At 46.5% G+C, this 27404-nt stretch overlaps 1 protein-coding gene across 8 annotated transcripts in view; it reads left to right on the top strand.

Annotated features, from left to right (window-relative positions):
* The first annotated feature begins 476 nt into the window (after positions 1–476).
* Kif13a (kinesin family member 13A) overlaps positions 477–27404 on the top strand; it is a 191285-nt gene continuing 164357 nt past the window's right edge. For 4 of the 8 annotated variants that reach the window (XM_015991218.3, XM_015991214.3, XM_042278419.2 and 1 more), the window contains exons 1-2: positions 500–681; positions 950–1040. In XM_015991218.3, the coding sequence (XP_015846704.1) occupies positions 627–681; positions 950–1040 (146 nt within the window). In that variant the 5' untranslated portion in view covers positions 500–626. Of the gene's footprint in view, positions 682–949; positions 1041–27404 lie in introns of all 8 variants that reach the window. The other 4 variants (XM_006972846.4, XM_006972848.4, XM_042278418.2 and 1 more) reach the window with 3 other exon arrangements.

Below are 27404 nucleotides of genomic sequence, written 5' to 3'. Positions count from 1 at the left end.
GTAGGCTCTTGAGCAAGGAAAGCAACGGTACTCTTCTCCAGGCCCAGCTGCTCAGAGCCCAAGGCCGATCGCCTTTGCAGGGCGCCCCTTCCCGGGTCCCAGTTGCCCAGAGCCCGGGGCCGATCGCCTTTGTAAAACGCCCCTTCCCGGGTCCCAGGAGCCCGGGGCCGATCGCCTTTGTAAAACGCCCCTTTCCGGGTCCCAGGGGCCCGGAGCCCGGGGCCGATCGCCTGTGTAAATCGCCCCTGCCCGGCTCCCAGCTCGCGTTTGCAGCGGCCTTACATCCCGGGCGCGGCCCCCAGGGCTGAAGATGGCGACGCTGCCCGGCTCCCGGTGGCCGCGAGGGGCCGCGGTGCTGCGCGCACGGCCCGGCCCGAGCGGCTAGAGCGGCGCCTGGGCCCGCGGCCTCCTCCCGCTGCCGCGCCCCGCCCCGCGCCCGCCCCTCCCCGGGTCCGGCCGTGCCCCGCGTCGCGCTCCCCCGGGATGGCCCGCGCGCCTCGGCGCTGCGTCTCGGAGCTCTCGGCGGAGCGGCGGCGGCCGCGCTCGGGGGGCGCGCGGCTGCGGCTGCGGCGGCGGCGGCGCGGCGCTTGAAGGGGCCGCGTCGGGCGGAGCAGGGCGCCGCCAACATGTCGGATACGAAGGTAAAAGTTGCCGTCCGGGTCCGGCCCATGAACCGAAGAGGTGAGCGGCTTTCCCCAGCTCCTTTTGCATTTCTGCTCCGGCCGAGGGCGGGGGTGGGGGAATGCAACTTTGCAAACTGCTGGGCGGCGGGGGTCGGGGACACCGGGGTGGCCCGGCGTGGCCCCGGGTGGAGGCGGCGCCCAGGCTCCGGCCGCGGCCACTATGTGCCCGGGGCGCCGTCTCCTTGCCTGCCGGGACGGAGCCACGCGAGCCGGCTGCGGTCGCCGATGATCCACTTTGCAACGTCTCCCTGCCCCTGTGCTTTCAGAGCTGGAACTGAACACCAAGTGCGTGGTGGAGATGGAAGGGAACCAGACGGTCCTGCACCCTCCTCCTTCCAACACCAAGCAGGGAGAAAGGTAAATCCCACCCCGCCGGCTCCTGCCAAGTTTGAGCCAGGAAAACCCGAGTGCGCTCTCCCATTGTTAGCAAGGGTGGCTTCAAGTTTGTCCCACGCTCATATGAGAAGCGGTTGCAAGTGCAGGGTCCCCTCCTCTCTCTGTGTCCCTCTCTTCGTGTCCCTCTCTTCTTGTCCCCTCTCATCCCGAGCGGTGTCCCCTAGGCAGGGAACCCTGGCCAGAGTCAGCACTCCTGACTTCCAGGATCCCAGAACGTGAAGGGACCGAATGGAGCCCTGGAGATGTGTAGAACAGGCCACATTTTACAGATAGTAAAACCGATGTCTGAAGCATGCAAATGACCAACCCAAGGTCTTATTGATGGAGTCTAGCGCCTGCGATTCTTACGCTGGCTTATTTGCCCCCTTTAGCAGAACTGCTTAGGGATGTTGTATGTGAAATGGGGGGGGGGGACGGGATCCGATAAATTAAACACCCGGGTACAAGGAAGACTAGGTCTTTTAAAAATCTTTAGGTTGTTGGAGGCGGTGAGTTGAGATGGTGTCTGAAATTAATGCAAGGATTTTGATTTTCAAGGAAAACAAATAGAGCCCTGATCTGGAGCTATTTAGACGCAGGGATGGGGGATGTATAGAAGGGGACTGCATTTTCTAGATGGCAAGGCATTTGCATTTGAAAAGTCGTAACTGTGGGATCCTTATTAATTCTTCTGTGTTCCATGCAATGGTATGGGAAAATGCCCTAAAATAATGTGAATATTTGGCATTTTTCTGGTAAGCCCCTGAGAAGAAATAGGTTGGAATTTATTTAGTATGGCATTGTAGGAGCTTGTAAAAATAGAAAAGAAAACCGAGATTCAAATTCAGCTTAGAAATGAATATGAGTTTGTCTCTGAAAGTCACCTGTTGATTGATGCGCTACATAATGAGTGAATTTTGCTCTTCAGAGTTTCCTTCAGACAGACTGTGAAGTAGGGGTTGTTACTTTATTGCTAACCGAGGCAGCTGCTTCCTTCTATAATGGAGCTGCGTTACAGCCCAGCCTTGCTAAATTTGGGGTAAGACTGTTATGAGGGAGAAGATTGGGGATTCATTCTTTGCTTTTAGTGTTGAGCCTAGCGTGTTTCATTCACTTTGCAAACATTCTGCTTTTCCCTGGAGATTCTTATAGTGACATTTAATGGCTAAGTTATTTTTAAGATGTGTCAAATACTTTTATAGAAATGGATGTATCCTTGGACAGTATTTTTAGACACGTTAAAATATTTACAGTACATTTAGACATATGGATAGTAGTGTAGGTGGAATATTTTATGGTGGGCATAAATAAATTTGTTGAGTAAAGTATTTATAGGTTTAATAGATGCCTCTATCATATATCTTTTTTTTTTTTCAAAACTGGATCTTGTTATATTATTTCAGAAGACTATTCCTTTGGCTCTGATTCTTCAAGGCAGCCTGGGGAACAGGTGGACTATTTTATTTTCTTTTAGGAAGCTAAGGCTTCAATTTCACTTTATGGCTTGGTACCCAGTTATCACTCATCCCTATTCTTTAAATATTTTCAACCATGAATGTGTTTGTTTGTGTGTATATGTGTGTGAGTGAGTGAATGTGTTCGTTCATTCATTCGTCCGCTCATCCATTCATTCTGAGGTGCTGGGGATGGAGCCCAGATCCATGCTGGGCATGTACTGCCAACCGCTGTCATCGGCTCTTCTGGCCGCTCTTAAACCCTAAGGAATGCTACTGTCATCTACTGTTGAGTGAAACCAAGCCTCATCATTTGTGAATAGAAAAAGGCTTAGTTTTGTGGAATTTGAAGAGAATTGATAGCTCTGGGTACCTGGTGGTAAATGCTAAAATATCACTTGGTCATTCTTAGGGCCACTGTATTAGATCTTTGAAGTGAAGATTTGTAGAGTATGATCTGGGCATTTATCCATGGGCATGCTTACTTGGGTAGACCCTTATCTGGAGCTCTAAGAATTGCATGGAACTGTGAGGTGCTCTATTGTTCTGGACTGGCAGGTTCGATTTTTTTGTGTGGCAGATGGGCCATCTCTGAGTCTGCCCAGGTGCTTACTGAGATAACACAGCACAGCGGGGCTCTGTTCAGGTCAGGATGACTGTCTTTGCCGAATGAAGACACCAAGTGCATTTGGATGTCCACTCTGCAGCTGGTTTCGTATTTCTTCCAGGAACTTCCCCTTAAAGCAACAGTGCATTTAAAAATAGAAACCATTCCTCCCTTGGGCTGTGGCTTGGGAATCACATCTGTGCTTTATGGTATATTTGCAATTCACGTCTGTCGATCCTCCCCCCCCCCCCTTGGATAGAGCTCAGGCCAGGACAAGGGTGAGTGGGTAGAATACTGAGAATGTAATTAAATCTTCCGGGAATTCCCAGGTTTGAAGTGTAAGAAGTCCTTCCATAAATATTGGCAACTTGTTGTCAGGTTGAGAAGTAGCGTTTTTCTGAAGTTGCAAAAGATTACCCATGCATTCATAGAAGCTCCGAATGACCGGGTCAAAGTTTTCACTCTTACCAGTAAGGACAAGGGAGAATAAATACATTGACTTCTAGGAAAATGAACAGGCTTCACTTTCATACCTTTCTTTTAGGAGGGGATAGCATTAGGGGAGACCAAAAGATCAGAGGACTTCTCAGGCCAAAGATGTTTGGTTTGATGCTGAAATTCCAGCATTATAACTCTGCATGGGGGCAGGTCCTTAGCTGGCCTTTCAGACCATTCATCCTTCTGTAGTGCTAAGACTTATACAAAGTTCCTGCCCGTACCAGGCTTGGCGCAGGAGGCCTCACCATTGCGAGTTGTGGGAAAAAAAGAGGAAAATGTTTTCCATGCACTGTGGTGACTGCAGAGGTGTGTGTTTGTGTGTGTGTGTACACTGTATTATCTGTCAGTTCTCTGCTCCTGTCTTGCTGTGCACTCCCTGAGGACAGGGACTGTGCAACGGCTTCTCCTTGTGCCCAGGTCCCCACACAGCCCCGACACATAACAGCTGCCATGTGACAAGGGCTGTAGTTGCCACCCAAGGTAGGCAGCCTGCTGAGGTAGCTGCCATCAGGCTGCTCTGCTCTTATGCAGGTTCACTTTGCAAGATGAGGCCAAAGTCCTTCATGAAGGAAAAAGTATTCCTGCAGATTTCTTCTGGGCAGTTCTCTGTGTAGGATATAGGGTGAGGAGTGGGATGCCCTGGCAAGGGGATTTGCCTTGGGTGGGGATTGAATGAGAATCCCCAGTTTATCCATTGGGTGAAATATGCTAGGCAGAATCTTCTCAGCTCTGCTGGTACCATCCTTACCTTCCCACCCTCTTACGCTATTTATTTTATTTTATTCATTTTGGTTTTTATGAGACAGGGTCTCATGTAGCTCACGCTAGTCTTGACCATGCTAATTTGTGGAGGCTGTCCTTGAACGCTCAATCTTCTGCCTTTGTTTCCCACGTGCTGGATTACAGGCCTATGCTACCATGTCTGGCTCTTTTCTCACTTACTTATGATTCATTTTTCTGAAAGTATAGGACTATATCTGTACATACACACAGAAGCATGTAGCTTGCTTCTCTATATTTAAAGAAATGTTTTTAGGTCTTTTAATATCAGTATAGGAAGATTCATTTGTTTTTACATCTACCCTGGATGATAGTAGTAGTTTTAAAGATATAGGTCGTTGGGATAGGGATCTGATTCTTACAGCTATCAGCATTTAATATAATAAAACACATTTCTGAGATGTTGTTATAATTTTATGTCAGTAAATTGGAAGTGAAGCATCATAGTGATGTTCATGTCTATTCCTAGCTGAAAAGGAAAAAGGGCAGTCTGACTGGGACTTTGATCCCAGCTCTTGGAAAGCAGAGGCAGGGAGATCTTTGTGAGTTTGAGGCTAGCCTGGTTTATATAGTGAGTTCTAGGCTAGTAAGGGTTAATGATAAGATTCTGTCAAAAAAAAAAAAGGCAAACTGGGGAGAACATCGGCAGGCTCTTAGTAAGGGAGCGTCGACATTGTTCATTTCTTACCCAGTCTTCCATATTGCAAAGTGCACAGTGGACCGTGGAAAATGCATGAACGCTTCTTAGCCAACTACAGTGTGTTCCAGTTCACCCATCATATGATGCATGTTTCCAGAATGGTTCCTCTGTGAAGAAATTTTAAGTATTATTGACAGCCATACAAAATTAGCAAGACAGGTCCCTAAGAGTCAGTAGGGTTCCACATTATGAAGTCATTTTGAGGACCCGAGTTCTGGTCTATTTTGTGTTGTTTCTCTCTCTCTCTCTCTGGCTTTATTACGAGTTGGTTATATGAGTGCAAGGTGAATTTAGGTTTCGCTAGTCCAGGAGGGCACATTCTTCTTGCCTGATAGTGGAGTCTGGAGGAGAATGACAATGTAATATTTCCACCAGCTGTCAACATGTCTAATTTGTTTTAAAATAAGGTTCATTGAAATCAAAGAAGACTAAAAGCAATTATCATCTGGCTTAAAGTGATTTAAAAATTATTTGGGGGAACTCGGTCTGGTGGTTGTTAACTGTGATTCCAGCACCCAGGAGGCCAAGGTAGAGGGTCACCTTGAGTGGGAGGCGGTTGTGGATTACAGCGTGAGTTCCCTGCCAGCCAGGTCTAAGACTGCCTGCCTCAAAAATCATCAAAATAATGGCTGGGGATGTGGCCTCGGTGGTGGGGCCCTTGCTTAGCATTTGTGCAGCCCCACACTGGGTTCGATCCCCAATGCTGCCTCCCTCACACTTCACACTAGAATTTATATTATGAACCTGTGAGTATGTGTAATTGTCAGGGCTCATGGAAGGACACTCTTAATCATGTGCAGTGCCCATCTGATTTTCTGTTCTAATTCATTTAAAAATGGTGCTCAGGACTATTGAGCCTTTTTCACAACTCACTAGTAAGTCACAAACGTCCAGTCTGAGAAAGAAAACATAGTTTAGTAAGATTGTGGACTCTGATTTTTATTTGTTTAATTTTATACTGTTTCTCGACACCCCCTCTCTCCCCCCCCCTTTTTTTTTTGGTCTTGCTGTGTGGCTCAGGCTGGCTTAGAACTCATTGTAAAGACCAGTTGGCTTTGAACTCATGCTTCTCCTGCCTTCAGAGTGCTAAGACTTTTGCACTGCCTTCTGGGAAATTTCTTCTGCTTGTCTTCCAAAACTTAACGCTCATTTTTTTTTTTTCTTTTCTGCCATTACATATTTGATTTCCAAGATCAGCTTTTTGGGTCTATTTTTTAAAACATCGTCTTGTTTGCTTGTGGTCTTTTCCTGTCTGAGGATGCTAATGATCATTTGCTCCGTGCAGTCTGCCCCCTCCTCCACAGTGCGACATTTTGTTTGTTCTGGTCCCTTATGTCAAAGACATCTTAGCTACACAGCAGCTTTGCCTCATCTGGACTCTGGTGTCTGTGGGACAAGGACGTGGCCTTTGTCTTTGTTGTCAGTGCTCAGCTTCTTCATTCCTAGCACTCAGAAAGCATTTTGTAAATTCTCTCTGCTGGTGTGGTTATTCACTCTTCAGAGCTTTGCTTACCGCCCCCTCCCCCCTTCACTGAGAGCATAGGTAAAGGCTCCCGGGGAGCACGGCAGCTGCTTTGCAGAGCTTCCAGTCACTCCCATTCGTGAGGATCATTAGTTGTGCTTAGGACAAAATGCTAGGGAAGAAAACCCCCCTTTTAATCTTGTTTTTGTATTACTATTGCAAAAAATTTCACGAAGAAATTGTTTTATCCTTGTTAATTTAAGTGAGAGGTGTATGCCTATTGGGCTGTAAGGGGGGAAAAAAGACCCTAAGATAATCAGAGTGGCACCAAGCTGGCTAGTGTACTGTTCTACCTACCAGTCAGCCGCTTCTGGCAAAATGGAGAGATAAGCCGGGCGGTGGTGGCACACGCCTTTAATCCCAGTCTTCGGGAGGCAGAGGCAGGCGGATCTCTGAGTTCAAGGCCAGCCTGGGCTACAGAGTGAGTTCCAGGACAGGCTCCAAAGCTACACAGAAAAAACCCTGTCTCAAAAAAAATAAATAAATAAAAATGGAGAGATAAATCAGAAACTTGGATTGTTTTCAACTGTCAGTAAAAATTTCACATGCCATGCACTCACATAAATTAAAGAAAATTTACAGCAATAAATTAACCCTAATTGTAGGCATCTCAGAGACAACAACGTTTCTCAGAATTATAGAACCAAAGCTGCCTTTCCCCAGATCTTCCTGGGAGCCAGAGCAGAGGTGGTGTTTACGTGTTTAGAATTTAAAGCTGTTTCCAGAACATTTTCTGCAAAGGAAACAGACTAGTTGTTTCTCAATGGCCAAGACACACAGAAACACTCAGATCTCTTTGTATCTCAACAGTGTGAGAAATTAACTAGAACCGACCAGAGTGGTCAATAAGGAAACGGTGCTGAAGTTTGTATGCAAACATTTTCAAACAATCAAGAGTTGATTTAGCTAGGGGTGGTGATACATGCCTATAATTACCGGGCTCTGGAGGTGGAGGCCGGAGGATTAAGCGTTTAAAGCCATCCTTCCCTACACAGCCTGGGTTACACAAGAACCTCCCTAAAAATAAAATTAAAACTAATTTTAAATAAAGAAACAAACAGGGCTGACCTGTGAGATTCATCAATTGTCTTTTAAAGGAAGATCATACTATAAAATCTTTCAGGAAATCTACACTTGAGAAATATAAAAAGAAATTCCTCTTCGAAAATTAGTTTGAATGGCATTACCACTCAAGACAGCAGCAGACAGAGAGTCAGGTTTTCATATCTTTCTCCAAAATTTCCTTTGGAAAAAGAAGTAATTCTTGGACTTGTTGATTTAAGGTTCAGAAGGGAAAGTGGGATGGTCATGCAGACTCTCAGGACTGGTCTTTCTCCTTGGAGTCCTGAGAGTATTCTTCCGTTTGCCCTTCTTGGAAGCTGTCACCCTCCCTGATCCTTCTGCCCTCTTTGGCCTGGCACTCTCAATTCTAAATTCTAAATGGAAGCCCCACCTAAACGGTGAAAATGTTAACAGCTAACTTTGTCTTCAGATTCAGAGAACTCAGGGCAAGTTGGCCAGCCCCGGAAGAAGCCGGATTCCTTCGAACCCACCTAGCTTGTGCTAATCACTTTTGTGTGTTGCTATGAACAAAATACCTGGGGGGAACAACCCAAGTGAGAAAATGTTTATATTGTGTAACAGTTTCTGAAGGTTTCAGCTCATGTGGCGAGCAAGGCATGGCAGAGATCCCGACAGCAGGAATGTATGCCAGAGGGCAGCAGGCCGAGGGGGCGGGCTCTGACTTTCAAAGCCCCACCCCCAGCCACCTACTTCTACTGGCCAGGCACCACTTCCTAAATCTCCACTAGTAAATTGCAACATGTAGCCTTCCTTCCTGCCCTGCTTCTCATTTCTCTGGCCACACGAGCCCTCTTTGCCCCATCAGTCCCCCAAGATGGAGCTCTCACACTGAGCTCCTTTCTTCTCAAGATTGCCGGCTCTTCGGTAAACTGGATTCCTTCTTACCAACTCCCATGTCTCAGGTATTGGCCTTTTAGTGGCTGACTTACTCTAATAACATCAGAGTACAAGAATGAGAGTTGTAGTCCCATCCCCTTCGTGATTATATCCAGGGATGATACCATGTTACCATGAGACTGGTTGTTCAAAGTCGTGGATAAAGTAGAGTTATTTTCCAGACTATCCTTACCGTGGCTTTTCATATTAAAGCACATTCATGTGTTTCTACAGAATCGCTTCAGTACTCAAATATCTTTGGCTTTACATAGAGCATAATAGAAGAAAGAAAAAGTCACAACCTAACAAGTCAGCCATTCTGCCTTTATCCTTGCTTCTTCGACATGAATATTTTCAGTTACAATTTTGTGATGATTTCATTTCATTTTCCTGCTACATGGCTTTCACAGTTTTCAATTTGATAATTAAATAGCTTGTTGCATTTCACTCTTTTTAGCCATTTCCATATTTTTAGAACTTATGGTTGTTTCTCTTAGTGATTGTATAAATAGCAGTAACCTCTTAACTGAAAGGCATAGGATAGGGGCTGGTGAGGTGGCTCAGGTCTTAAGAGCGCTTACTGTCCCCCCCCCACTCTTGTGACACACACACACACACACACACACACACACACACGCACACGCACACGCACATGCACACGCACACACACACACAAATAATAAAGAAATTGGAGGGGATTTTTTTTTCAAGCTTGCTAACACAAATACCCATCTTAGAGACACGATATACCACATATTATCTTTTTCATTATAATGAAGCTAAAAGTCGATGATCTTTAGAGCCACAGATGAGTGAGTTTCCGACCAGTTCCCAGGTGACCCCATGCTTGCTGCCTGCTCTGAACCTTGCTTTAGGAGCTTCAGTTAAAGAAAAAAAAAAACCAAAAACCCCACAAAATCTATTAAAGCACTGCTTAGTGAAATTTCCTGGAGAACAGAAATGTTCTGTGTCCCACTATCCACTAGACTTACATGATTAGGAAGCCCTTGAGATGGGGTTAGTGTAACTGAGGAACTGAACTTTAAACTTGGTTTAATTTTTGTGAGCTTAAGCAGCTCTGTGTGGCACGTAGGGACTGTACTGGGTAATGTGGATTAATAGATTTTTAAAAAATATTTTATTGCTTTATGTATTTGGGAGTTTTGCCTGCACACATGTGTGCTGTGCACCATGTACATGCAGGATGCAAGAATGCCAGAAGAGGCTTTCAGATGCCCTGGAACTGGAGTTAGAGACGCTTGTGATCCACTGTGTGGATGCTGGGAATCAAACGCAGGTTGTCTAGAAGAGCAGCTGAGCCCTTTTAACAGCTGAGCCCTTTCTTTAGCTCCAAGACAATGGTTCTTAACCGTGACTGCACACTATACCCTGGGGTGCTTGCAAATACATGCCTGGTCCTACCTGCTGAGATTTTGGCTACATTGAGTGTCTTAGTTAGGGTTACTTTGGCTGTGATTAACCTCCATGACCAAAAGCAACTTGGGGAGGAAAGGGTTTATTTCATTTACTCTCCATCTTTGAAGGCAGTCAGGGCAGGAACCTGGAGGCAGGAGCTGATGCAGAGGCCATGGAGGAGTGCTGCTTACTGGCTTGCTCCTCATGGCTTGCTTACTCAGCTGGATTGCTTACAGAACCCAGGACCCACCAGCCCAGGGGTGGCCACCCACAAGGAGCTGAGCCCTCCCACATCAATCAGTAATTAAGAAAGTGCCCTACAGGCTTGCCTCCAGCCTGATTATAACGGGGGCTTTTTCTCAGTTGACCTCCCGCCTCTCAGATGACTCTAGCTTGTGTCAAGTTGGCAGAAAACAAGCCAGCACAGTGAGCAATAATTTACCTCGGACACTTCTTTTAACAAGGCTTCCCAGGTATTCCAGTGACCACCGTTTAACAAACCTTTTTCTAGCAGACTGAAACAGCCATGCTGTTGCATCCATGGATTCTGTAGTTACTGTGACTGGGGAGTAGCCATCCCAAGCTCAACTAGTTGAATGTCCAAGGGAGTTAGTAGCTGCAGCAACTACCTCTAATCACAAATGCCTAGTTAAATTGCACTTCTCTGAACTCACAAGCTTAAGGCTTGCTTCTCATGAGTAGCCACTGTTGTAAACGATTAGCCTAGTTTAACAAGCCACGCTTTAAGCCCGGTTTTACAACCCAAGGACTCTCCAGCCAGGTGTGTCTGACTGCACCCCTCAGTCGCTGTTTACCTTGAGTTGGGGAGAAAAGGGATGGATGGACTCAGTAAAGTCTCCTGGGTGCCGTGAACCTGCTGGATGATGACTTGTGGGAAGACACAGGTTCTTTTTCCAGGTTCAGACTCGTGGGCCCCAGTTCCCTGCTTCTCTGGCCTTCTCTGGTATTCCCAGTTGGGGACCACGGGTCAGATCTGCCCTGTGGTGAAGTGAGAATTCTGGGTGCTGCCTAGTACCGCTGCTGCTATGATCTGTATCTCTGAGCTAGCCACCGATGGGCCACTTTTGCCTCGAAGTTCCTTCATTGGTACCATTTAAGTCTGGACTAGATCATCTGTAAGGTCACGTTGGTTGTGGTTTTCCAACTTCTAACATCTGGATTTGTCCCTGTAAGGTATTTAAATAGAGAACCAAGTCAGATGGAGTAGGCAGCAGACATGGCGGCTGAAATGGGGCTGCCTTTGAATTTACGTCTTGTTAGCGTGTCCGGAGTCCTGAGGCGGACAGGGAGGCCACGGGCGGGAGGCTCAGCCGGTGAGCAGTAGCTGAGGCTTGAAGGTGTCAAGTGAAAGAAAACAGCACTGGCTGCAGACACCCAGGTTCTTATCGTCTGGCTGGCCGGGGGCCTGGGGCGCTTGCAGATGCTGCATCTGTCTCCTTTCTTGCTAGAGAGATGATGGCTTTCCCGTGTGCCTGTAGGACATTAGAAAAACCATTGGATCTGAACCTTCTAATGAGATGTGTAGGTGCGTGTGTATGTGTGTGGCTGTTTCGTAAGGTATAGAACATTATATAGGGTATACTAAATGATGTTCTCAGACTGTTAGCATAAAGCTTCCTTGGGCCGCTCACTTGCTCTGGCTGGATGGTGAGTCATCCTCCCCCTCCCCCCAGAACAAGGTCTTGTAGCTCTGGCTGGCCTGAAATTTACTGTATAGACCAGGCTGGTCTTGAACTCACAGAGATCTGTCTGCCTCTGCCTCCTAAGTGCTAAGATTAAAAGTTCAGGCCACCATGCCCAACTCCTGTTTTGTAAAAAGAAAAAAAAAAGTCACTTTCTGTTTGTTTTTAGTTTTTAATAGTATGTGTATGTGTGTGGTGGGTGGTCTGTGCACTTGGAGTGCAGGCACCTGAGGAGGCCAGAAGAGGACCTCAGATCCCCTGGATCTGGAGTTATAGGAGGTTGTGAGCCGATGGATGTGGGTGCTGGTAGTGAAACGGGGATCCTCTGCAAGAGCAGTCCATGCTTTCAACAACCCCGGCTTATTTTGTTTCTGAGGATTTTGTTATAACCCTATTAACCTCTAGTTTATCCCTAATATTTCTACACTGGATCTCAGCCAAAGAGCAGAGGAGTAACGCCCACAAGTACTTACTGTCTTCTCTTATGGGATAAACTCTGTGTGTGTGTGTGTGTGTGTGTGTGTGTGTGTGTGTGTGTGTGTGTGTGTCCGCGCTTCTACTCTGGTTTAAATACTTACTCCTTTTTTTGTTGTTTGTTTTGGACAGGGTCTCATGTAGCCAGAGCTAGCCTTGAGCTCTCTGTAGTCAAGGCTAGCTTGAACTCCAGAGCTTATTGCCTCTACTTCCTGTGAGCTGGAATTAGAAGCCTTTGTCCTCTTCTATGAGCAGGATGGAGGTTGTTTCCTGTGGCCCTTATGAGTCTGGTCTGTAGGTGTGAGGAGCATTCCTGCTGTCAGGCTCAAGGAAGGCATCTGTTTACCATTCTGTGAGGGAGGAAGCAAGTTCTGGGCCTTCCTTTCTTTCTTTTTTTTTTTTTGGAAGTGGAAGGAAGCTTTTGGGAAAAGGGAAGCTTTGCCCTTTGCAGCCGGCTTTTCGTGCTGGCTCTGAGAGACACTCCCTAGACTGCACACCCATAACCCGCAACCACAGACATGCACATCCCTCAAGCTGAGAGACTCAGAGGATAAGCAGGGTGGCTGACGGATGGTGAGCTATGCAGGCCTTCTGTTTTGAATACTTTTACAGATAGATTTATCCTGCGCTCTGGGTGCAGCCACGGAGCTCTCTGTAGTTTGTTGAAAAAGGTAAACAAGCCTTTAAAAACATTTTACATTCTAATCTGGAGTTTAATGAAATAGTTCACAATTGACGCTCTCTGTACCCACCCATCTTACTCGCTCAGCTCGATGGGGAATGTTTAAAGATCTGTAGCTGAGGGCTGCAGAGACAGCTCAGCGGTTATGAGCGCTTGCTAATCGTCCAGAGTACCTATGACTCCAGTTCCAAGGGATCAACGGATCCAAGTTTCCTCTTGGGGAAAATATATACAGGTGGCATATTCTCATATAGACATATGCACGTGTACATAAATAAAAACTAGGAGGAGCTGAAGTGGCGTCAGTGGTGAAGAACATGGACCCCTCTTCCAGATGATCCAAGTTTGGTTTTCCAAGACCCACTTTAGGCAGCTCACAACCACCTGGAACTCTGGCTTCAATGGAGTCTGATACTTCTGACTTCCTTGGGTACCTACACACATGTACATACTCCCGTACAGACGTGCACACGTACATAATGGAAGCAGATGCAGAGATCCACAGCTAAGCACTGGTTGGAGCTCCCGGAGTCCAGTTGAAGCAAAGGAGGAGAGATTATATGAGCAAAGGGGACAAGATCATGATGGGGAAACCCACAGAGACCTGAGCTAATGGGAGCTCACTGACTGTAGATGTAACCAACCATCTTATTAAATAAGAAACACAGAACCAATGTAAAAGAGAAAGCCAAGAGGTCAGAGCTCAGAGCTAAAATCTCACCCTTCCTCCTGCAGTGGTCCTAGCTCTCCGAAAGAGAGCTACTTCCTGTGTGTACGTCTTTTCATAGTCTTTTTGTTCTGCCTTCTCATTGGTTGCAAACCCAAACAGGTGACTGCCTCGTCACTGTCTGTATGTACAGCCCCCCCAGGTCTTAAAGGTGTATGTCTCCAATGCTGGCTGTATCCCTGAACACATAGAGATCTACCTAGCTCTTCTACCAATTGCTGGGATTAAAGGCGTGTGCCACCACCGCCACACTCTTGCTATGGCTCTAATAGCTCTGACCCCCGGGCAACTTTATTTATTAACATACAATCAAAATCACATTTCAGTACAATTAGAATACCACCACACACTGACTCTGGACTGATAGCTGGGGAACCTGCATGGGACCGAACTAGGCCCTCTGAATGTGGGTGACAGTTGTGTGACTTGGGCAATTTATGGGGCCACTGGCAGTGGGACCAGGATTTATCCTTTGTGTATGAACTGGCTTTTAGGATTCCCCCAGGGAGGGGGATGCCTTGCTCAGCCTTGATGCAGCAGAGAAAGGCTTGGTCCTGCCTCACCTTGATATGGTGGACTTCCTTGACTCCCCATGGGAGGCCTTACCCTCTCTGAAGACTGGATAGGAGGTTGGGTGGAGGAAAGATGGAGGGTGGGTGGGAGCAGCAGGGGGAGAGGGAACTGTGGTTGGTATCTAATGTGAAAAAAGAACTCTTAAATAAAAAAGATAAAAAAAAGTAAATCTTTGAAAAAATTAATAAAAATTAAAAAAAAATATTTGCTGTTCTTGCAAAAGACCAGAGTTCCATTCCCTGTATCTGCAGTGAATGGCTCACAACTACTTGTGACTCTGGCTCTAAGTAATTTGACTCCCTCTTCTGGCCTCTGCAGACACCTGCACACACATGCACATATACACACAGATACACAACAGCATATATACATACATTTAAAAATGCTGTCTTAAAAGATTTCTAGCTGAGGTGGTGGTGAGAGGCTTTAAATGGGCTCGGGCTTTGGTGTCGTCTTCCTTTTTCATTTTCTACCTTTAACCACCTCTATTTATGCCGTTACCTAGAGCGCGGGACTCACGGTGCCAGCCGGAATGGGATGGTAGAATGACTTCATGGTAATGTGTCGACACAGAGGAAGGTCCTCAGAAATTCCTCCACTTGAGGCCATCACTTTCAAAAGGGGGTGGGAGAGAAGAGTGGTGGTAGGGTGGGCTTATCAAGAAGGTGGTGTTCAATTAAGCAGCATGGATGGATCCAGTGTAAAGGTCTGAAGTCTTCCTATAGAGTTACAAAGAGAGAGCAAATAGGAAACTTTAGCATGGTAGTGCTTGTTTTCAAAGTTGTCTTGGCACCTTGAAGTATTGCTGGCTTTGATGGTCAGGTTAGTATTTACCAGTCTACATTTTTGTCATGAGTTACACAGTGGAGATGCATTTTCCAGAATTGTCGGTCTACTGTTATCCTAAACAATCCAAAAGGAGCCACTATGCCTGGCTCCTTTTTATTGAAAAATTTAACACGTTCATTTTCTCCCTTCCTGGATACTGAAGGGAACATTAGTATAGGTGGCCCTGGGCAGTGGTCTGCAGTTGGAGTTCCCTGATGTCTACTTTATTGACCAGCAAAAATTTGAGTTTCTTGGGTTCTGTGGGTCCTTCAGGCCATTGCAGGACACATTGTTATAGAATTTCACTCCCTTAAAACGTTGACCAGTAGGGTGTGGTAGCAAGTGTCTGTAGTCCTAGCTACTCAGGAGGCTGAGACAGGAGGATTGCTGGAATCCAGAAATTGGAGGCCAGCTTAGGTTAAAAAAAAAAAAAAAAAAGTAGACCATGGAGTGCCTTTATTCTGGTCTATGTTGAATTTTTTTCTAATATTTTACATTTGCTTGTTTATTTTTGTGTGTATGTGGCCATATCACTGCATGCATACAGAGGGCAGTCTGGGGGAGTCTGTTCTCTCTCCATTTGAGGGATTGAACCATGGGCATCAGGCCTGGCCGTGAGTACCTCTACCCACCTAGCCATCTCTCCAATCTGACTGTGGATTTTCTAAGTGGCAGGCTATGTCTTTCTATTTGTAATTCATTGTATTGAACTAATCCATCATTTGCAAAATTAGCCTAAGCAGATTTTTTAAATTTATTTTGATTTTATGTATATTGGTGTTTTGCCTGCATGTATGTCTATATGACAGGGTTGGATTCCCTCGACTGGAGTTATAAACAGTTGTGAGCTGCCCAGCAGGTGCTGGGAATTGAACTCGGGTCCTCTGGAAGAGCAGCCAGTGCTCTTAACTGCTGAGCCCTCTCTCCAGCCCCTAAGCAGAATTTTTTAAAAATTAAATTATTGTAAGCTACCCATGGACAGGTTGGACATCCCTTGATGAAAATGCTTGGGACTAGAATTATTTCAGCCTTCTGACTTTGCTGAACTGCAGAGTGTTTATGCCACATACTGAGGCATCACGGGGATGAGGCCCAGGTCTAAGCTCTATATTCATTTGTTTATGCTACACTTTATACACACAGCCTGCAGCTAACTTCATGCACTATTTTCAGTGCACATGTGATTTGCCTGTGACCTGTCACATGAGGTCAGGTGTGGAATTTTCTAGTTGGGACATCGCCGCTCAAGTTTTGTGTTTTGGAATATTTGGATTTCAGATGTTCAAATTAGAGCCACTTAATCCGCATCTGAGCCGCAGCTTTTACCCTGGATGAAGAGAAACTCCTTGTTCGTCTTTTAAGGTGTTTTTGTGTGGAGATCAGTGAGATGTAAGACCAGCATTATGCAGTGCCCTCAGGTGTGTGTTAGCCTAGACCCTAGAGGCAGGTCCGAGCTTTTGTCCTTGTGTGGCAAGGCTGTCACCTGCAGATTTAACCCTTGAGAACTGCACAATAGTTAGAGAAAATAGTCATACAGAAAAAGCAGCTTTACAGTTCTGAGTTGGACCACATTCAGTCATTCTTGCCACATGCCGCTGGAGGCATGTTGAACACATCTGGGTCCAGAAGTGTGGACTTGGGAGACAGGCTGCTTCTTTGAGTCTGATTGTGCCATGATCTAGCAGGAAAATCCAGGACGGAACCCTAACGTGACTCCCAGTGCCTCAGTTTCTACAGCTAAGCGGAGTAATGGAAGTATAGACAGTTGAGGGCTGTGAGGTGGGCTCGTGAGGCACAGAGTGTGGACGGTTTTATTTTTACTACCCGGGGACACGTGAGGGTCGCTAACCTGGCTTTGCTTCTCCGGTGGCTTCTTATTCATTTTAGGTTTAAGAAAAGAAGTTCTCTAGTACCTAAAAATAGCAATTAAAAAAAAGTGAGAGAAAGCCTCAGTGAAGTGTAGTGTGGCCTGCTCCTATAATCCTAGCACTTGGGAAACTAAGGCAGGGAAGTTGCTGCCAGTTCAGGGCAGTTTAGGCCACGCATCGACCTTGCCTCAAAATAAGGGTTAGGGTGAATAAAGAGAATCTCACAAGTTTATCCATAAGTCTTGTGGTTTTCTGATGACCTTTTATGTAAATAAAGCATGCATTAAAAAAAAAAATTTTTTTTTTCAGAGCTGAGGCCCGAACCCAGGGCCTTCTAGGCAAGCCCTCTACCACTGAGCTAAATCCCCAACCCCAAAAATGTTTTATTATTTTTAATTATATATATATATATATATATATGAATATATTGACTGAGTGCCGGTACGTTGGGTCCCCTTGGCTTAACCACTGAGCCTCTCTTTAGCCTACAGCATGCATTTTAAGGACTTCTATCTGGTCTGTGATCAGGCACATTGCCCTTCTCGTCTGATAAACACACTGCTTCCTCCAGACAGGGCACAGTGTGTTTGTGGAGAGGGACCCGCCTTATTTATGGGCACTCCTGTATCTTAGGCAGTTGGCAGTCGTTCACTTAGGTGAATTTGTAGCTAGAATCTGGGCATGAATACCTGCCAGAAGGAAGTGTTCTTGAGGAAATGTGGGTGCATCAAGAATGAAGCTGGGACATGGGGGTGCTGCACCCAAGCTGTGGAGGGAGGTGGAGGGGAAATTCGGGTGTCCCACAGCCTGGCTGGTGTGCGGAGTACTCAATCCATGCATGTTACGGCCTCCCTTCCCTCTGGGCCACGTGCGTTGTCTTGGCTGTTTTCAGACTGACTGGTTTTGTGAATGAAGAGCACAGGTGCACTGGCCTGTTTTGTTCGTTTTCGTCAACTTGACACAAGCTGGGGTCATCTGGGAGGAGGGAACCTCAGCTGAGAAGATGCCTCCATCAGATTGGCCTGAAGGCAAGACTATGGTGCATTTTCTTGATTAGTGATTGATGTGGGAGAGTCCAGCCCACTGGGGGAGGCGCCTCCTTTAGGCTTTATACACCATTTTATACACCCGGGTTGTATAAGAAAGCAGGCTGAGCAAGCCACGAGGAACAAGCCAATAAGCAGTCTTTCTCCATGGCCTCTGCCTCAGCTCCTGCCTCCAGGTTCCTGCCCTGACTTCCTTCATGATGAACTTAAAGCTGTAAACAGAAATAACCCCTTTCGTCCCCATGCTGCTTTTGGTCTTAGGTTTATCACAGCAGTAGAAGCCTAACTGATAGGACAGATGTCTGGCTCTTTAATTCACTTTGCCTCTCCTTTCTCTCACTGAGCCGCCCCTCCTCAGTCTCACCTTGAGAACAAAGAAATAGCATGATGGGGAACTGGGACAGAGGGTAGAAGGCAGACCACGGAATGAAGAATAATTAAGAGAGAGAAGAGGCCTGGGCCGTGATGCTGTAGACTTCCCAGCCTATCCTCAGAGTTGCCATCCAGAGGCAGCAGCAGGCTGGCCTCTGGGAGGTGAGGTTGAGTTGTGTCTGGTCCTGCAGCCGAACAGGGAAAGGCATCTGTGCTATACCTCAGGTCACCTTGGGTTTCCAATCAAAAAGAGAAAGCCTGGAACTTGTCCAATTATCCTTACTACTTAGCGGCTAAGCAGAGCCTGTCAGGAACCGTATCGAGCATGACACGGAGTGCATGCGTTTGTTTGCGTGGCCGGATTCTGAGAGGCGAGCCAGTGGTGGTCTGGAAATAAATGAGTTTGATAGCTTATGTCTGTCTGCTTCGATGATAGCAGTCTGTCTGCTTCGATGACTGGTTAAAAAAAAAAATCAATCGAACTGTAACCTCTGACTTACACATTTGGATCTTTGAAGGTTAGTGACAGGGAACCTGTCCCCCAAGCCTCTTTGCTGAATTCCTTCTAGTCAGATCAACAGTAGGTTGCGTCGGAGCCATGAACCGATAGGTAGAGCCACTAAAACTCCATGCACCCCTTCATTTGGGCATCACTGCGCCCCTCCTCCAGCCACATGGCCAAGCCCTGTTGCCTTTGAATAAAAGACAATAGCCCGCTCTGTGAGAGAAGAACCCCGGCCGGCCAGGGGCCTTCTGCTGTCCCTTCTCCTAGCCATAGGTACATGCCTGTGCATGGCAGGAGCCTTTCCTAGATGCTGTGAGATGGAGTGCCCAGGACCACAGGTCTGTGGTGGAGTGAGCCTCAGACTGCCTGTCATGTGACTTGTGGCAATGCACTCTAGGGTGGCCTTGGGAAGCCTCTGATTTCTGCGTTCCATTATTACATAATAACAGACTCTGCTCTTGTGTGGCTTTGGGGATCATAGCAGGATGGAAGGCTGGTAGCTTCCTTAAGCTGTCTGTGGTGCTGGGGATTGGCTGTGGTGCTGTGTGCCTGCTTGGCCAGCCCTCCACCACTGAGCTAGCTGGAACATGGCGGTACAAATGGAGCTCTAGAGTCTGATGCCGCTGACAGGCCCTGCTTTGGGCTGACAGGCAGAAGTTGACACTGCTTAGCACTCCGTGACATAAATGATGGTGATTCCAGCTAAAAGGTCACCCAGTGTTCGGCAAGAGTTCGCATTGTAAAGGTTTACCGATTTCAGAGCCTACATGGCAGCCCCAGCCTGAGGCTTATACAGGAACTAATGGGAGAGAATTGAGCTCTAGGCAAAGTCACGAAACTAGGAATTCATTTCCAGGAATGCCCACGTCGATGATGTCTTCTGACCTAGGGGTGGTATGTGGTCTCAGATTTGATGGGGCTGAGACTACATCTTTTTGGCTTGGGCATTCCTGTGAGCCTCCCTTGTGGGAAGAGAGAGAAAGAGAGGAAGGAGTTGAGAGGAAAGAAAGACTGTCAGCATGTTTAGTATGCTCCACCTGGAGTCATGGCCTGCGAATGTCATGCCTGCTACCATCCTCCTCCTGGGGGACGAGGGCATCCCTGGGCACCTCTCACCTTACAGTTCCTAAGTGGCATTTGGGTCTATGCTGCATATTGTGCTTGCAAAACAAGCTTGCCAAAGCTTTATGCTCCTGTCTGGAGCGTGCGTGCTAGTGATGTTCCTGGATTCATCGTCCCCCAGGGTATTCTCAGCATTGTGGGAAATTCTCAACATGTGGTCCAAAAGGGTACGCTGGCATGGAAGTCACATGAGAGTGGCATGCTGCAAGGAGAACTTAGAATCTGTTTGTATTTTTAAGGAAGCCATTGGTAGACGTTATCTAGCCTTCATTAGTACGTGACAGAGCTGATCCAGAGAAGTTTTACATTTATTTCACAAGCCCCTTGCCAGTAAGTTGCTGGTGATACATCCTGCAGTGGTTATGAAACATGAGCAGCATCCCATGGCTGGAGGTCACAGCAGGAGGGCAGAAGCCTGGCGCTGCCTGAGAGCAGGAAACCACACTGAGATCGAGCTCTGGGAGGTGGTGGCCAGGGCAGCCTGGATGCTGGGTGCCTCGCGCCCTGGGAGATGAGTAAGCAGGTGTCTTGGCTCCTGGCACCTGTAGCCTTTGTTAGGAAGTCTTTGATTGTTTCTCTCCACCTGAACAAATTTGGTTTCCCGTCTTTTCTGGGCAGTTCAGTGTGGGTTGAGGTCTCTCTGTCTCCCCTCATTCCCAGCACTTTTCAAATGACAGAGCAGTAGATGAAATGATTCTGGTTCTGTTGTTGTTGGGAAAGTTTTGAATTAAAGCGTGGCTTCACACATGCTAAGTATATTTTCCCTTTCTAAACTATATATAGAAGACTCCAGTCTATTATTATTTATTATTATTATTATTAATTATGCTTAAACCCGATGATGCCTGAATGGCTTTTCAGGAGCTCACAGCTAACATCTGCCTGTGCAAAGGAAATGAATGGCACCTATCCTTTTTTTTTTTAAATTTTTTTTTATAGCGTAAGTAACTTTGTTTTTAATGTCATTTGTTCTCATTATAATCATGACACCTTTGAAAACTTAGGAAATAAAGGTTGGAGACAAAATACAGTTTCATCAGCAGACTGTCAACACTTTAATGCCTTCCATGGTTGATGTGTAGTAATGTTTACCAGTGGGATGCATAACTCCTTTCCTAAGCTCTGGAAATGGCTGCTCTGTACAGCCTGGAGGTATTAACAGTGTGTAGGCCTTGAGCCTGAACCACAATTCCGGACCAAGTTTTCTCTCATGCTTCTGTTAGCATCTCCTTTTGACAAACCTTTCTCCTCAGACTAGTGTGCTTCTGAGAAAGTACTCATACCACAGGGAGCCCCGCCCCCGCCAAGCCGGACTGGGTCCTGCCGGACTGGGTCCTGCCGGACTGTTTGGGGTTTTCTGTTGCTTCTAGTGAAACAGTGTCGGAACGCTAGCCAGGACCGTGTTGCCCACCGAGGTGTGACTCTTGGAACTTGACCTTGCTAAAGCTGGGTGACCTTGGGTGCGCGGCTTCTGTTCACTGTGCCGGCACCTGCAACGTCCAGTCAGCTGAGGTGCTGGTGGCTTGTGTTAGCTGTTTTAGTGACATGAGAACCAGAGCCCTGAGGCAGAGGGATGACACAGAAGCAGCAATGATAGGAACAAAAATTCTTTGAAGTAACTTCTCACAGTTATCAGGTGAGAGGATCCCCCGGGTGACTCTGTGCCTGGCCCCTGTGGAAACCGCCGGGCATGGCATGTGTCTAGAGTGATGTCACGGATGCTTCTTTTATTAGTCATCCTCTCCTTTTTTGTTCATGCACAGATTGTCATGCTTGACCCCTTACAAGACTCTGTGTGTGTGTGTGTGTGTGTGTGTGTATGTGTGTGTGTGTGTTTGTGTGTGTATATGTGTGTGTGTATGTGTGTGTGTTTGTGTGTGTATGTATGCATGTGTGTATGTGTGTATATGTGTGTGTGTATGTGTGTGTGTATATGTGTGTGTTTGTGTGTGTATGTGTGTATATGTATGTGCGTGTGTGTGTATGTGTGTGTGTATATGTATGTGTGTGTATGTGTGTGTGTGTATGTGTGTGTGTATATGTATGTGTGTGTGTATATGTATGTGCGTGTGTGTGTGTCCCCATCTGTCCTGTGTTTTCTTCCCCATCTTCCCCACTCCTTACCTTTCCACCCGCTTTTCTTTCCTCTCTCTTCCCCTCTTCTCCTTCCTCTTCCTCTTCCCTTTCATTCCATCCTCTCCCTCCTCCTTCCTTACCCCTCCCTCCTCCTCCCACTCCTTTTTGAGACAGGGTCTCACATAGCCCAGGCTGGCCTTGAACTTACTATATAGCCAAGACCAACCTTGTACTCCTGGTCCTCCCCAATGCTGACGTACAGGTGTGCCCTACCGTGGCCAGCTTGAGTGCCTTCTTCATCCTGTTCCTGTAGCTAGTCCTCAGAACTTTGGGATTTGCTCACTGTCAAAACCATGCTCCACAATCTCGAATACTTACTTTGTCAAAATATATATCCGTTTAGTGAAAAAGAAAATCAGAAACCAACTCTGAACGGGCACACTAGTCTGTTTCCCAGGTATACTCAAGTTGCTATGTGGGGCCACCTTAGAGGAAATGAGAAAATACACATAATTTTCATGAGTTAACATTGATGGTTTACATTTTAGCTCCAATTCTGTTTTTCTACCTTTGTAGGTACAAAATTTTAACCTTGTGCCAAACTAGTACTTAAAAAAATTACCTTAATTGGCTGAGAGGTTGGTGGCACACACCTTTAATCCCAGTACTCGGGAGGCAGAGACAGGTGGATCTCTGTGAGTTCGAGGCCAGCCTGGCCTATAAAATGAGATCCAGGACAGGCACCAAAGCTACACAGAGAAAACTGGTCTCGAAAAACCAAACAAACAAACAAACAAACAAACAAACAAAAAAAACCAAAAAATTACATTAATTGATATGTGTGTGTGTGTGTGTGTGTGTGTGCGCGCCTGGAAGAAGGTGCACATGGCACACCTGTGGAGGTCAGAGGACAGCTTACACCATGTGGATTCTAGGGATTAAACATAGACGTCAGGCTTGGAAACAGGAGCCTTAACCTGCTGAGCCATTTCTCTGGGCCCAAATCAGTACCTTTTAATTTGTTGACTTTGTGGTTATTACATTAATTTAAAGTTAATACTAAAATGAATGTATCTGTTATTATACAGATGATTCTAAAATAAACGAACAAGGCCCAGCCCGATGCTGGGTCAGTCAGGAGGGTTAGCATCACAGGCATCTTGAGTTACCCTGGAAACGGCCGCTAACGAAGCACGGTTAGATTGCTTTGTTTTGAGTCACTTGTAATATTTTCCCCCTTTCCTGCTGCTAAAAAGAGAATGGAACTTTTGACTCAGTGAAAGCTATGTGAAATTTTGTAAAGACCAGAAACCAGTTTCTGCGTTTGAAGTCTGGGTTCTCTCAATAATTGCTGAAGCGCTGGCTATTGAAATGGCCTGTTGGAGACAGGACAAGAGACAAGAGCTCTATTCTTCCCACATTTAAGTTTCATATTTGAAATCTCTCTTCTTGGAGAGTCAACTTTCAGATGGTTTATATGCTTGTCTTTGGTGAAAACATTTCTTCTCCTTCTTCTTCTTCTTCTTCTTCTTCTTCTTCTTCTTCTTCTTCTTCTTCTTCTTCTTCTTCCTCCTCCTCCTCCTCCTCCTCCTCCTCCTCCTCCTCCTCCTCCTCTTCCTTTTCCTCCCTTCCTTTCCCCTCCCCTCCTCCTCTCCCCTCCCCTCCTCCCTTTCTTTTTCAGTACTAGAGACTGAATCTAGAGCTGGTGGGTACTATGCAAGCATTCTGCTTGTGAGTTCTTTTTAATTATTTATTTATTTATTTATTTTTAACTTCTGACAGAGTCTCACTAAATTGCCTACACTATCCTTAAATGTATAATCCTCCGTTGGCCTCCCAGGAACTGGGATCATCCTCAGAGCATACCACCATACATTCGGCACGTGACATTTCTTTATCACCAAGTTACATTTGTCTAAATAGCTAAAGCTTCAGCATGACTTAGATATATCCAAAACAACATTAAGAAGTATTAGGGGAAATACTTAATAACAAATTAAGTATTTAATTGCAAATTAAGAATTTAATTCATAATCCAGACTCCTTGGAAGCCTGTGGCCTTCCATTTAGGACACAAGCACTTTGGTGGCTGTCCCTCTGCTTTTTAGGATTCTAAAACACAATTGGATGGGATAAACTCAAGGCAGACCTGAAGCTGTGCCGACGTAGTGTCCCTGTCTGCATGCAGTGTTTACCTAAGTACCATCTCCGCTTGCTTCTGTTCACTTCTTCCCTTGAGAAAGCAGCATCGCCGTATCGCTATGGAGCAGCACCTCCCATATTTTATTTCTTAGAATAACTGACATTTTCCGTGGTTTTCATACATCTGTTTTCCTTGTACTTTACCCCAGTGGCTCACTCAGTAATGTACTATTTATTGTTTCCATTATTTTACCATTTTTCTGTAGTATAGAATAATGTACAGTGAACCACACCCTCAGCCGATGATGTCAACTTTCCAGAACCACAGAGAAGATTCATTAGGCCACCTTTTCGGGCCAGCAGATGATCACAGCTTGTGAAAACTAGAGAACTCGCCTTACCTCAACAACATTGGCATTTTTGTTCTTTTTTTTTTTTTTTCAAGTTTTATGTTCTGTATGAGGATTAATGGGCAGCTACAATGTAGGCAGTTTAAACAGAATTGAAAGGCGTTAATGGAACTGACTTGCCCTAACCTGAGTAATTAGGTCCTGATAACAGAGTTTAAACCCAACTTTTTAAAGGTATAATTTACCTAAGATAAAATGCACCCATTCAAGGGTGGCCTTCTTGAGTTTTTAGAGATGCACGTACCCTGTAGCCACCACCAGCATCAGGGTGCTGGACACGCCATACCCAGTTTCTGGGACCCATGTGAGTCGTTGGCGAATCAGCTGTCGTGTAAAAGCTTCTCCACTCATGGCCCTCAGTACGACACCCTCCTCTCTCGTCCTCTCTCGAGCATGCTCACTGTCTCTCGTGCTCGCTTACTCTGTCTTGCCGTCTTCTCTCTTGTGCCAGGGACTGAATCCGGTGGCTTGCACATCCGGGACACACTTTACCACTGCGCTTCAATCCCAGCACAGAGCAACTTTTTCTCCATTTCCCCTTCCCTTCCTCCCTCCCCTCTCCTCCCCTCCTCTTTTTTTTTTTGTGGTGTGTGTGCGTGTGTGTGTGTGTGTGTGTGTGTGTGTGTGCGCGCGCGTGCGTGCGTGCGTGCGTGCGTGTGTGTTTGGTTTTTGTTGTTGTTGTTGTTTGGACATGGTTTCATGTATCCCAAGCTGATCTAGAATTCATTTTGCATGTCAAGCCGGCCTGGAACTCACCTGACCCTCCTGCCTCTACCTCCCAAATGCTGAGATTCCGCTATCATACCCAGTGCTTGTCATGAGACGCAAGCTCGCTGTTATCTAGACTTCCTGGTTGTGGAGTTAAACTCTGTGGGATAAAGATCGTCTTTCTGCCTGTTGAGCAGAAAACAGGTAAAGGGACAGAGAGATCTGCAGTTTAAATAATCAAGTCAACTGCACCCGCATAAGAAGCTTTGGGCTGGCAGACAACCAGCCATTGATCACATTGTCATGAAGAAGCCAAAACTAATGGAGGAAATCAAATGTGAGTCAAGCCGGGGTGTGAGTCCAGTTGAGTGGACAGCTGTAAGGTTGGCTGTGTATTTCTTCTAATATATGGAAGCCCAGAGAAAAGTGAAAAGGGAGAGGAGAGGACCACAGGGGAATTTACTGGGCAGAATGGAGCAGTCGCCTTATGGTTCCCTGAAGAGCACATGCAGACCGAGGCAGGCATGCAGCCCACCCCTTCCCAAGCGTGATGTTCCAGGGCTGGGTGTCCACCCATCCGCAGACGCAGCCCTTTACTCCTCGTCCTGGCTTGCTCATCACATCAGGTAGAGTCACTGGTTCCCCCGCCCGCCACCCACCCCCCCAACCACCTGCTGCCTTTTCTGTCCCTAGACTTGCTGCTTCTTCTAAAGTCTCTATTTCTAGGGAAAACGTGACCTTTGGTGGCTATTTGAAACCTGTTCTCCAACTTACTACCTTATGTTCACCATCAGTGATAAGACACATCAGTGTCTAGGTCGCACAAGAGAAGGAAGAACCTGCCAGTGGACCCATTGAACTTTCTTAATTGTTAGGCGCATAGTTCCCACACTGTGACAGGGCAGAGAAAAAGATAATACCATCTGAGTCTCACCAATCTGGAATGCTTAGGACTGGAAGTGTTGCAGATTTTGGAATTTTTTTTTTTTTTTCAGATCTTTGGATGTTTGCTTGAATACAAAACAAATAGGAATGGGAGTCATGTCTAAATATGAAGCTCATGTATGTCTGTGTATATCTTATACAGATACCCACAAGGCAATTTTATACATTAAAAAAAAAAAAAGCAAAAAGACAGAGTCTCACTGTGTAGCAAGTATACAGAGTTGGAACTCTGTGTAGACCAGACCGGTCTCAAAGATCATACTGCTTCTACCTGTGCCCACCCCTTTCCCACCCCCAAGTGCTGGGATCAGAGGTGTGTGTACCACCACACCTGGGTGCCACCACACCTGGGCACCACCACACCTGGGCGCCACCACACCTGGGCGCCACCACACCTGGGCACCACCACACCTGGGCACCACCACACCTGGGCGCCACCACACCTGGGCTTACAGTGTATTTAGTGTGCCTGCATTTGGCAGCACTAGGGATTGAGCCCAGGGCTTCATCTGTGTGAGGCAGGCATTACACAGTCCTGAGCTCCCGCCCCAGCCACACGTGTGCATCACAACTGTGATTTATATCCCATAAGGCCAGGGGCCTGCAGTGGGAGATAGCGCTCAGTTGTGGAATGGGGGCTTTGTGCTCACAAGCCCTGGGGTGTTGATCTCTACTGTGAAAAAAAATAAAGTGAAAAAGTTTTGGGTTCTTGGAGTATTTCAGATTTTGGATTGTGAATGCGCCACCAGTACTCTGAGTTTATCACTTGATGATGACGTCAGCGAGGACCCCTCAGCTGCCATCACCTTCCCTTTGCTGTGTCTACTGCACTGTCCTAGGAAGGATGCACAACTCTGTGTTTCATTTACTTTCCTAGGCCTGTCTCTGAGAATGATAGTTGGAAATGCCTCTCAGGGCAGGGGGTAGCTCAGTGGTAGAGCCCAGAATCATGAGGCCGTGGCTTAATCCACACTGCTCTAACACAGTATTTTAAAGTCTTGTTTTACGGGTGGAAGTGTTTTGGCTCCATGTCTGTGAGTGCTCTGCACCAGTGTGCTTGGTGCTGATGGAGGCCAGAACAGGACCTGGATCCCCCAGAACTGGAGTTATAGAGGATTAGGAGCCAACATGTGGGTGTAGGAACCAAACCCAGATCCTCTGCAAGAGCGGTAAGTGCTCTTACCTGCTGAGCCCTCTCCAGCCCCTCTAAAGCAATCTATGCCCTGCTG

This window comes from Peromyscus maniculatus, chromosome 5 (genome assembly GCF_049852395.1).
Source record: "Peromyscus maniculatus bairdii isolate BWxNUB_F1_BW_parent chromosome 5, HU_Pman_BW_mat_3.1, whole genome shotgun sequence".
In the NCBI taxonomy this organism is placed as follows: Eukaryota; Metazoa; Chordata; class Mammalia; order Rodentia; family Cricetidae; genus Peromyscus; species Peromyscus maniculatus.
This window is presented reverse-complemented; position numbering and strand designations above follow the sequence as displayed.